General features: G+C 33.4%; 1 protein-coding gene across 7 annotated transcripts in view; it reads left to right on the top strand.

Moving 5' to 3' along the window:
* The window catches only part of AGFG1 (ArfGAP with FG repeats 1), an 81,125-nt gene that overhangs the window by 47,242 nt on the left and 20,988 nt on the right, over positions 1–12,895 (top strand). For 6 of the 7 annotated variants that reach the window (XM_087424737.1, XM_014785360.2, XM_087424740.1 and 3 more), the window contains exons 4-7: positions 901–1,063; positions 2,090–2,243; positions 9,905–10,024; positions 12,375–12,584. In XM_087424737.1, coding sequence (XP_087280863.1) covers positions 901–1,063; positions 2,090–2,243; positions 9,905–10,024; positions 12,375–12,584 — 647 coding nt within the window. The remainder of the gene's footprint in view (positions 1–900; positions 1,064–2,089; positions 2,244–9,904; positions 10,025–12,374; positions 12,585–12,895) is intronic. The other variant, XM_087424738.1, reaches the window with a different exon arrangement.

The raw sequence follows: 12,895 nt of genomic DNA, 5'->3' as shown, positions 1-12,895 counted from the left end.
AGCAGTGCCAATATTTGGGTGTTATATTCTTACTGCTTTCTTTCCTTCCTTTTTTCCTTTCCTCCCATGAATCCTATATTTACATGACTGGGCTCAAACCTGAAAGACCTGGAAAGTATTATGGATATCTTTTCATGTCAAAACAGAGTAGCCATGTAGTCTTATATTATACAGATTTAAGCAGTACTATGGTAGCATACATGTATATGTATCTTATCTGGTTAATTCCTAAGGATGAGTTTCTGGAAGGGGTACTTCTGGGGCATGGAGTGAACCTATTTATGTATTTTAATAGATAGTAACAAAATTTGTAAAATTTACACTCAGATCAAATGCAAATGATATTTTAATTTGCATTTTTATTAGGTTGCAAGTGTTTTCATTTCTATGTCTCCCTTTGTGAATTGCGTCTGTCCATTTACAAATTGGGTTGTTGATCTTAGTCTTAGAGATTTGTAATGGGCCTTTATATTTTAGGTTATTAACTATAATATAATAAATGTTTTCCCTTCCTTCCTCTCGGTTTCCAAATGTTATTTATGATCTTAGGATACTTTAGTTTTTAAAAATTAAAGTACAGTATTAACTGTTCATCATGATGATTAACTATAGGTTCTCTGTTGTTTAAAAAAAGCAGTTATTTATTACATTGTATTTATTATCTTAGAAAAACTATAAGTAAATAATTGAAACAAGTTTTGTGGTTAGTTTTTATTACCCTTTCTCTTTGAGTATTTCAATTAAGTGTAATCTTAAACTATGAATTCTAAGAGGGTTTTGAAATAAGATTAATATTGAAACAGTCTTGTACAAAATTAGAATTAAGCTTATCATTTTTGAGTCTAGTATTCCCTACATTTTTCTTAGTTAACTGCCTGTTCAACTTGTCATGTGTTTTAGGTATGTTCCCCCAGAACAAGCGAAAGTGGTGGCATCAGTTCATGCATCTATTTCAGGGTCCTCTGCCAGTAGCACAAGCAGTACACCTGAGGTCAAACCACTGAAATCTCTTTTAGGAGATTCAGCACCAGCACTGCACTTAAATAAGGGCACACCCAGTCAGGTGAGTAGTCTTTGTAAGTGTTTGTAGGGACTTCTACTTAAGGAGGATTGAGTATCATGAATTTGAGAATTCTGTAAGACAGTAGCATAACCCTGTATGCTAGTAGCATTATCTCCTAATGGATTATAATACATTAAAAGATTTTTGGTTAAGTGGTTAAGAATGTGTATAGTTTTGCTCTTTTTGCTATTGCTAATATGAGTTTCTTTGAATTCTCCACAGCTTTGTAAAGGTATACAGGAATGTTGCTGTAGCTATCTATCATATAGCGTACTATTAGTAAAACATGAATCTGTGGTAACCATCAGAGTTAGAACAGTATAGCCTCTGTGATGTACTTTTACAGAAAAGGATTTCTCGAGCAGTAGAACTTTCCCTCCTGCCTGATTGTGAAGCATGTTTATCATGGAAACACAGGTTGATTTGCATTATATACCTATTCTAAAAAACTGAATAAAGTCTTTTCATAAGTTGGTGTCTAAAGTTTGTACTTCTGCGTTCATTACAGTGTACTGAGCTGTGACATATCTGTTGCTATGTGGCATTACAACGTCTGTCCTACACAACAGTGGTTCTAAGGCATGGTGCTATTTGAATTAAATCCCACTCTTTTTAATAATGCATGCTAGGACATATGGATAAATTGCTCTATTTTCATAAGAAGTTTGACTGAACAATGAAGAGAAGGGTTAAGTCAGTATATTGAAACCCTTCCTATGTGTAAAGGATGTTCTGTGAAAGTCTTATCATCTCACTGTCTTAGCAGTAAGTCCGTCTTGTGTCATGAGGTGTATCAGCTGTTGCAATTACATTTCTTTGCTTTTGATTCTGTACTTAAAATTGAGAGATAATTTAGGAATAGATGTTGAAAATTTGTGCTTTTCAAAAAATAGAGTACTCAAAACTACAAATAAAAGATTATGTAATCTTATAAACTGTGTTTTAAGCTTGGTGAATTGGAAATAGTGTTATAAAAATTTAGCAGATCTGACTGGGAACTCTTTATAGTTAATATGTGGTTTATAGTCCCCTGTTGTAGGTCGCTCTCAAGGGCAGCAGCAGGAAAAGAAGCAGTTTGACCTCTTAAGTGATCTTGGCTCAGATATATTTGCTGCTCCAGCTCCTCAGTCAGCAGCTACAGCCAATTTTGCTAACTTTGCACATTTCAACAGTCATGCAGGTAAGTGTTTTCCCCAAGAGCTCTTGCCAGAGATGTGTATAAAGCACCAAGAAACATCCATTCTTTTTTAAACTTAAGTACTAGTAAACATTCTGTTGAGAATGTTTTTGGTCTCCCGTAGCTGTTGAGGTGTGATGTAATCATGTAATGCTGGTGCTTTTTCATCACAAAAGAGATTATACTTAATGTCAGATATTAGTATGACCTCTTTCCACAGAAAAATGGGAAAAGACTTTTCAATACTTTTTTTACCCTTTTATTATGGAAAATTGCAAATATTCAAAAGTGGGTGGATAATATAACCTTTGTGTACTCCCTCATGGCTAATCTGGTTTCATTTATCGTTCTGCTCATTTCTTCCTCTCATATTATTTTGAAGCAGATTTTAGCCATGTTAGTTTATTTTGAAATATTTTATGTGTATCTATAAAATAGAAGAACTTTGTTAAACATAATCATAGTAGTATTACCACTCCCTAAATAGTAGTAATAATAATTCCTTAGTCAATATTCAAATTTCCATTCCAGTACAAACACACACACACAGTTTATTCAAATAAGGTCTACACATAGCAAATGTCTCTCTGTAATTTGTTTGTTGAAGAAACTAGATTATTTGTCCTATAGAGTTTTCAGCAGTCTGAATCTGTTGATTGCACTACTGTGGGGTCTTTTAATAGGCTCCTGTCTCCTCTATATTTCCTGTAAATTGATAGAAACTTGTTCAGTTACAAGTTCTCTTTTTGGAGAGGGGAAAAGCCTGCTACTTAGGATTTAGGAGGCGCATAATATCAATTGTCTGTGTTTGTAATGTTAGCTGTTGATGCTCAATGTCTAGATCTATTATGCAAAGTGGCGATATTCTAAATTTATTGTTCATTTATCAGCTGAAATATTTCTTTACAAAACTTTGGTTATCCAGTGGTATAATTAGTATAGAAAAGTCAATATGTAATTGATTCTGATCAGTCAGATATCAGAATGAATTGATTCCCTAGCATTTTTTAATGGTGACCTGTTTTTTCTTCAGTATCATTATGAATTCATAGATATAAACATTTGATGCATCTCAACTTTGTTGTCATTATTATCTTCATTTATCTCATCTTTGGAGTGGGAATATCTTCAGGTTGGCTCCTGAAGATGTAACTCCTTTTTTTATTCCCAGATTTAGCATGTTTGTTACAAAGAGTTCAATGCACTTCACCAAAAGTTAGAAGTTATGGAGTTTTTGTTTTGTTAACAAATACACAAGTATTGCAGAGTTACCTAGGTAACATTTAAAAATTGATTATTGAAATATAGATGGAGTCATTTGTGTCTCTCCCTTATTGTAACAGTAACATTCTACTAGACAGTGAAGCTGCGTAATGTAAGTGAAAAGAAATGGGCTTTGGAGTCAGAATGACCTGGGTTCAAATGCTGACCTTGTCCCTTATTGTCTATATAACCTTGGGCAAGTTACTTAACATTTCTTAATTTTGTGTTCTGTAACTTGGCTTTGATAACTTCCTAAGTAGTGAGGAATTTAAGGAGTTTAGCTACACACACATACATACATATATACACAGGTATGTATACCCATATGCATTTAACACAAAGGATCATGCTCTATATATAGTTTTTATCCTGTGTCATGTTTGGGTCTTATCTAAGGTCCCCCAAATGGTTTAGAGTCATTTCCTCACAGCTTGTTTATTTTTTGAGTCGTTACAGTTGTTTCGTTATGCTTCCTTCTGCTTTTTTAGAAGGTATGATGTAAATAGTCTAAATGCATTGTATTTATATCGGACATATGTGTGGAATCTGTTTTGGATGCCAGTAAGCTTTGATGTGTATGTTATAGAAAGTTTACCCATCTGCATGTGTGAGTGATTGAATAAGCATCCAACCAAATGCAGAACACTAAGAATTGATTTAATCATTTTGTGGCAGTTTAATTTGATAATTTGAAACATTGCTTTATATTTTTGCATGTATATGTAAGGGTATTGGCTGAAGCTTATTGTTTCTTTTCATTGATTTCCATATCTTTAATTATAATGAAGAAAAATTCAAGACTATCTTTCACTATTTTCAGAGCATGGGGGAAACCACTGCTTACAGAATTAGATTTCCTATTTATATTTTAGGACTGGTTTTACGTTCTTTTACTCACCTCTGAGATTGTGATACTCTTTTTTTCCTTTCCTTTCCTTTCAATTTGATGACTTGGCTTGCAGTTGGATAATAATGGTATAAAGTATATCATTCATATATGTATACACTCCAAAATGTGCTGCTGAGATAGTTTGAAAAATTGTAGAAAAACTGCTCTTCAGCCACATTTCTTTCTAGCAAGCATTAAAGGAACTTTTATGTTTTAAATGTTAGTAAAAGCATTTTCTAAGGTCAAGCTACAGAAGGAAATTATGGTGTAATTTATGTATGTTTGTATGTATTTGTGTTTGCTTTAAAAAGGGATCTTAGGATGAAGAGGATCTTTTTTTCAGGAGAGAGTTTACTGAGAAGGGTAAGAAGTCAGGAAGCTTAAGTTGTTGGGGTTGTGGTAGGTTTCCCTTCTCCTACATCAGGTGAGCAGCCAAAGCCCAGAAAACCTGGAGAGCCCCTTTTTCCTTCACCCTTTAGGAGGGAAGCCAGTTCCCCTCTGACCAGACAGGAGCCCCAGCTCTCTATTCCTACCTCTTGCTTTTAAATGCAGGCAAAAAGAGTTGGTGGAAGAATCAATGAATATAGAATGAACCTTCTGTAATTTATGAATCTTCTGGATGTATCTCCATTTGAAGTTTATTGAAATATAATTTGAAATGACTGATAACTACCAAACTGTTTTGTAAATTTTCAGCTTGTTTCATGTTTCCCTTGTGTTTTTGTCTTTAAATGCAGTTTGTGAATATTCACTGATCAGGGAATTAATGTTAAACTTTTCTGTATAGCCATGTTAGCCAAGTCACTGCAGCTCCGCAGACTAATTTGTACCATGATTGCACTCATACTTTTGAAAAATAACTCCCTTAAAATGCTCTTTGAAAATAATAGCCATCATTTAATAGTAGAAAATTGTAAAAAAATAAAAGAAGCCTATAATTTTATCAGATTGATAGTAGATCTTAACTCTTTTGTCTCTTATCCACATATAGTGGAAATGGCAGGATAGATGAGTCTATGAGGAAATAGGTTAATAGTTATGTAGATTAGGTCAGGTTGCCTAAGAGTAGTAGTTTTTTAGCCTAAAATTATTTACGAATGACTATTCAAATCACCTTTTTTTAAACTTCATTTGATTGCAGGAGAATAAAATATATATGCATATTGCAAGAAGCAGCTAATAAAATTCCTCATTTAATTTCCCTTTTAATATAGTTGATGCTATCTTTTACATTTTACTTTGCAGTAGATTTTAGTGTAAATCAGTGTTGTGGTTCAATCTGAAATGTCTTTTTCCAGAGCCTTTGCAAGCACTCTGAATCTTTATTTTTCCATATATGGTTCACAGGTAAAGTCTTTGATAGCTGAATTCTTGCTCTGAATTTTTTTTTTTCCTTAATATTAGGTGAAAATTTTCACCTGAGCAGATTGTTGTGACAAATGGAACCTTTAATAGCAAATGATAATTATTCAGATATGGCAGTCTGGTTAGCATTGTTCTGTAGGGAAACATGCTCTTTTGCAGATAGTTTAATGGCTTAAAAGCCAGAAGTCTTTACCCTTCATGTGAACATTCTGGCTGAGATGGTGTGTGTGGATGTGTATCAGTGGTGGGATCATTATTGTGTTCAGGAAAAGTCATCTACAGAAATACACATGTGATTAAAAACATAATTTACCTACAGAATTTAATAGTCATTTTTGCCTGATGATAAACATATCACAAAACCTACAAACTGTAAACTGTAGTTGATTTTTGTCTCACCTTATGCTAACGATGTCAAACTCAATTGCCTTGCCACCCACTTAACTCCAATGTGTAATAATAATGCAGTGTGGAAGGAATCGTGGTGCCCTTTTTAAAGGGGAATGTTCAAATCTGTTGCCACATGGAAATAAAGGTTCAGGATTACTAGTTATATTGACTTTTTTTTTAAGAGAAACAAGAAATCTTGTCTATTTAATACGAAATACCTTTTAAACTTTGGGAATTGATGAAAAAATTGAAAATATTGTTTAGGTGAAACAAAGTGTATCTGTCAGCTGGATTTGATGAGGGCTGTTAGTTTCCATCCTCTAGTCTCTACATTTATCTTTCTTTCTCATGAGTACCTGTTTCTCATGGAGGAGGAAAGACAACTCGCAGCAAGATTCAGGCTCATTAACTTGGTTCCTTAAATTCTAAACTGAGTTGACGTCTTTGTACTTTTTGAAATAAGATTATTTAAAAAGCGTCTCTACATTTTGTCACATTCTGTTTAGTTTGGGTTTCCCTGTGTAGAGATTGCTTGAGGTTCCAGATAGTAATTTTTGTATTATTGAATTTATTAGTGTTTAATTTCCCAAGTTGTGTTTACCAAAGTTTCATTCCACAGCACTTAGAAATTTTAATGGTTACCGTAACCAGTTGTTGAAGACAGTGGATAGATTCAGTGTCTACAAATAAAAACTAATATAAGTATTACAAAGCCCTGTCTTGCCGTAATGAATAGCTATTTGATTAATGTGTTTGGAGCTCTGGTTAGGAAACACTGGGAAAATATAAACATGATAAAATAGACTTGACTAAGCAAAATTGATTGTGTTGGACTGATTTTTTCCTGATGATGTTTGAAACATGCTAAATTTATATTTTTCCCCCATGATCTAAATATAAGTTAAATGTAGAGTATATATTATTGTGTATTACATCTTCCTATATATTTGAGGTTATAAGCAATAAACTAGCTTTGGGACCTAATTCCTGTTTCTATAAGGGACAGCTATATTTCATTTATTGTTCTCAGATGTACAACAGATAGTTTAATGGCTTAAAAGCCAGAAGTCTTTACCCTTCATGTGAAAATTTGAGCTGAGTTGGTGTATGTGGATCTATATTACTGGTGGAATCATTAATTGTATTCAGGAGAAGTCATCTACAGTGTACAACTGAATTGTTCAAAGAACTTAAAAACTTTTGGAATATTAACTCACTCTGAATTTGAGAGCTTCCTATTCATTTGGTTTATAGTTGTATTATCTGTAATACATTCTGAACTTGTAAACTTATTTTGTCTTTTAGTAGAATTTTCTTCTTTTTGGCCTGGTATTTCAAAGCTCTTAAAGAATTTATTCTTATTGTCTCATAAGTTGTAGAATCATAGTGCTGGATTTGCAAGTAGAGACTATCTAGTGAGTCCTTTCATTTTGCTAGTGAGAAAACTGGTAGAGCCAGAACAAATGGGGGGGCTTGTCCAAGGCTGTACATTACTTATGTTAGGATGGAATTCTGTGATTCTTGTCTCAGATTCTCTTTGCACTAAACTGTCCTTGGTTACTGGAATTCTCAGCAATACTAAATGGTAACTGTGTTTAAACTTGTATTATATTTATTATTTAAACTTGTATAGATATTTCTTCCAAAATATTTTTCAAGAAATTAATTTTTTAATTTATTATCTATCTATTAGTGTTTCTTCCATTATATTTATCTTGAGGAAAGTAAAATTTTTGAAAGTAAAATTTAAAAAAAAGAAACAATGACAAGACTTCAGGGTATCCAGAAAATACAGAGTTTATGTTGTTAAGCGGTAAGCAGCCTTTTAATTTGGGTACTTCTGTGCAGTGTTGAGAGATAAGACAAACATGTTTAAAAAAGATTTTCAAGAAAGAAATTCGAGCAGTGACATGTGGGAAAGCACCCCACATTTCAGAATTGCTGGGTGTGAGTACGCAAGGAGTCTATTGGCACAGCCACCTGGTGAAAGGGGGGTCTACTCTAGGTGCGTTTCCTCCCCTGCTGTCGTACCCTTTCAGATACATACAAAAGAGTAATTACGTAAATGCTGCTAAGTTTTCCTGGTTTTCTTCCTAGAATAATGTTTCACTTTGTTAATGGAAAATTTGTTTAGTAACTTTTCTTGGTTTTGTTTACAAGTAGAATACATATTGCAAAAGCTTGGTAAACTCAGGCAAACGAAGAAAACAAAAGCTGTCTGAAATCTTAGTACTTCGTGTTAACTAAAATGCAGATTTTCTATGCACATAATACCATGTTTAACAAAGTGGCAGATGAAAATGTATATGGAATTTATTAACCTGTTTATCTTATTTACTTTGTCATAAGCATTTTCTTATAGGACTAAATGTTCTTTTATGTGATTTCTTTAATGGCTGCATTATATTTCATCGTATGATCCATAATGTATTTATCGATCCTTCATTGCTGGCCATTTAAGTTTCTAGTTTTTTCATTATTATAAAAAACACAGTGTTTAGCTATTAGATACAACCATACTCATTTGCAAGATTATTTCTTTATAAAAACTTGCTAGAAGTAGAATTACCTGCAAAGGATCTAAAGTGGCTGATTTTTACTATGTTGATGACATTTAACCTTTCTCCATCTTTTGGACAAGCTTTTCATTCTTACCAGTAACTTAGCATTCCCTTTCCCACATGCCAACCACTTCTTATTCTCATCATATCCTTTATAAAAATCTTACTTGGCGTCTGTTTTGGCCTTCTAAAAAAATCTTGAATTGGTTTATTTAGTTATATATTTTAAGTTTAGAGAAGCCTAGAATTTTGCTCTTAGGTTGATGACCAGTTGGGAAATACCAGTTGGTCTTTTTTGCTGAGTGTGAGTTGCACTGTTGTAATTTTTACTAGTTTTTATTGTTTCTTAAATTTTAATACGTGTTTAAAAATGGCAGGCTTCTGGGCCGGCCCCGTGGCTTAGGGGTTAAGTGCGCGCGCTCCGCTGCTGGCGGCCCGGGTTCGGATCCCGGGCGCGCACCGAGGCACTGCTTCTCTGGCCATGCTGAGGCCACATCCCACATACAGCAACTAGAAGGATGTGCAGCTATGACATACAACTATCTACTGGGGCTTTGGGGGGAAAAAAATAAATAAATAAAATCTTTAAAAAAAAAAATGGCAGGCTTCTAACAGAATGTGAATATCTTCAATTTATTTGGCAATTATGTATTTCTTCTTATACAGTCACGTTTGTTTTTGTTTTCCATTTTTGTATGCCATGGTGGGACGTAGCTGTAAATTTTAATAAACAACCAAAAAGATTGTTAATGTAATTAAACCATCTTCTATCATTATTTTAGATTCACATAGCTGATGAAGCACTCATTACCATTTTAAATCTGAACTTTCCAGAATGTATCCTATATCCTAAATTTCGATGTGCTTTACTGTAACTCATGTATTTAGTGCTCTTAACTGAGTTTCCTTTAATAGTCACTTTTACAGTACTATTCCTGAGGTCACTCAAAGAATATTGTATACAAATTTCTCATTTTACAAGGTGTTTTTGGAAATTTCTGGATACCCTTTAATAAATTGCTTGAAATTGGGTTAAATAAATACTGGTAGGATTTAAAATCTGATTTCTAAGTGAATTCTGTTAAAACGAGTTGTGAGACCTAGAAACTTTTCATAAAGGTCTTAAGTTCATTTGTCATATTTTTCATTTATAGTTTTCATATTCATTAACATATATTGTTCCTTACCATTTACAGCTCAGAATTCTGCAAATGCAGATTTTGCAAACTTTGATGCATTTGGACAGTCTAGTGGTTCGAGTAATTTTGGAGGTTTCCCCACAGCAAGTCACTCTCCTTTTCAGCCCCAAACTACAGGTAGAGCTTCTCCAGCATTATGCTTAGTTTACTTTAAAAAACAAAATAAAACTCTCTAGGTGTAGTTTTGAAAAATTACTCTAAACTTAAATTCTATAATTATCTAATTTTAAAATAATTCTGTCTTACAAAGCTCTGGGGAAACCTGAAATCTGTATTTTTTCTGTGTTCATTTGTTTTTCTGAACTCTTTGGTATGTTGTCTAATTCACAACATCTATTCTCCTCCTTTTCCTGCACATGAATCTTAAATTTCTTATGCACAGAAACATTGAAATAGTAAAAGTTTTTTAGGTTTACAGAACACATTGATTTAGGCTCTGAATAAAGGAAGCTAATTGACTGCCTCCATAGAACTAAAAGTGTAAGTAATATTCAGAGCAAAAAGCTTGAGAAAATAAATGTTACTGGTCAAGAGTTGATTTTTTAACGATCACTTTAATCAAACTTTGAAATAGTTTTCTGTGCAGGAATTGGTCTTTAAACATTGAATACTCTCACATAGACTGTATTGTTTTCAGAAACTCATTGAACCCTTGTTTAAATCTTTGGCTGATTACTTTTCTTTCAACTTTTAACTCTGTGTATTGTCTTAAAGCCTTTTCTTTCAATTTTCTTTTTTTCCTTTAAATTTCATCATTTACCTAATTTCTGGCTGTCCAGCATTTAGAATGCTTTCATCTAGCTGCAGTTTTGGTGAATTTACTTCAGCTTTTCCTCTCCAGGCTACCAACAGTAAGTTCTGTTGTCAAGTAGGCATCTTTTACTAATATGTATGTTTTATACTATATTTCATGGGGTTTTCAATTATAAAATGTTAATCATCTTTGGGGCCGGCCCGGTGGCGCAAGCGGTTGGGTGCGTGCGCTCCGCTGCGGTGGCCCGGGGTTCGCTGGCTCGGATCCCGGGTGCGCACCGACGCACTGCTTGGGCAAGCCATGCTGTGGCGGCGTCCCGTATAAAGTGGAGGAGGATGGGCACGGATGTTAGCCCAGGGCCGTCTTCCTCGGCAAAAAAAGAGGAGGATTGGCGGATGTTAGCACAGGGCTGATCTCCTCACCAAAAAAAAAAAAAAAAAATGTTAATCATCTTTTAATAATAATTTTACATACATTCCCACTTTTATTCCCTCTTCGCTATTACTAAACTCAGACTTAGAGAACACAATAGTATACAGTAAAAGAGTTAGTTGATTTAATAATTCAGTTTTTAATAATTTGTAATAAATTGCTTCATACAGATTTTGAAAGCTTAATATGTGCTTTGTTCACCAGCTGCTTGTAACAGATCATAATCTTTTAAATACACACACATATTACTTAAGTGTTAGTTGAAAACAACCAGAGTTTAATTCCTGAAAGAAATTTTGTCAGTATATATTTGTTTTAGAATATTTAAAAAACTGATGATGGAAAGTGTCTGTGTTTTCCTTTTTAATAAGAATGTATCTTTTCTGTTTTTAAAATATCTATGTGTGCTTTGCTATCACTTTAATATGTAACTAATGTATATATTATTTTGATTGCTGAAACTAATGTTCAGGCATAAAGAACCAATATCAAAAGTGTAAGATCAAAAGCTTTAGTCTTTTGGTAGTACTTTAGATCCAGAGTAGACTTTAAAATCTTAGCAAGATATGTAAAATAGTGACCAATAGGTGAAATGTGCTTTATAAAGTAAAAAAATTGCTATAATATTTAAATTATTTATATGTTATGTACTATAATTTTTATTCCTTGAGCTATATAATAGGGCATGATTTTACTGAGGACATTATGGTGTTGTATGCACATTAAGTTATTATGTGGAATTAATAGCTCTTCAAGTAAAATAAGTCTAAAGCTCAAAGACCACCTTTTAAAAAATTCTGGATGAAACTCCTACATGTTAAACATTTTAAATCTCTACCCTGGGATTTGTTTCAACCAAGTCTCTGTGGAGCTACCAAAGCTGGTGGTGGAAGATACTTTGTGTCTTGTTGGTGGAGTCTGTTTAGGGAGAACTAGTAAAAGGTCATATAGTATATAGCTGAATGTTCTATAAAGTAACTGAGTCTCAAACCAGGTAGCATGGAGTTACTCCCCCTGTGATTTACATTTTTCACTCCAGGGTGGATAATTACACATAGAAACTTATCTTTCATGTTGCCAGGGCCTTTGAAAATGTAGTTTCATAAATTATAAAAAGCCATATGTAGATGTTTAACGTTGAATGCTATTTTCTAGTTACTAATTTTAAGAATGTAGGATTGCTTCAAGAACGTGTAATTTAGTAAGAAATGATCATATAATCTATCAAACGATATTGGGAAAAGTCTAGAAATTTCAAGTGTTCTGTTTATTCTGTTACAGGTGGAAGTGCTGGATCAGTAAATGCTAATTTTGCTCATTTTGATAACTTCCCCAAATCCTCCAGTGCTGATTTTGGAACCTTCAGTACTTCCCAGAGTCATCAAACAGCATCAGCTGTTAGTAAAGTTGCAACGAATAAAGCTGGTCTACAGACTGCAGACAAATATGCAGCACTTGCCAATTTAGACAATATCTTCAGTGCTGGGCAAGGTATCAACCTTTACACAAAACAAATACAAAGTTATGTGTTCAGCAGTCCTCTAAGTTTGGTTGTATTTACTAAAATCTGAGGATGCTATGCTTTTCTTAGTTGTTATATAGAAATTTTGTCTACACTAAATGTTCGTGACTACATGGCACATTTTGAATCTGAAATATCAACTATAAAACTGAAGGCATATAAACTAATTTATAAACTTTCTAGTTTTAGAAGAAAATAATTGACAAAAATTTAATTTTGTCTTATAAAGCATGCTTTACTGTTCTAAGGCCATAAAGGGCCAAGAAATCCTTTTAATAGA

Source organism: Ceratotherium simum, chromosome 37 (assembly GCF_057802395.1).
Source record: "Ceratotherium simum simum isolate JZ-2026a chromosome 37, ASM5780239v1, whole genome shotgun sequence".
NCBI classification, from domain to species: domain Eukaryota; kingdom Metazoa; phylum Chordata; class Mammalia; order Perissodactyla; family Rhinocerotidae; genus Ceratotherium; species Ceratotherium simum.
This window is presented reverse-complemented; position numbering and strand designations above follow the sequence as displayed.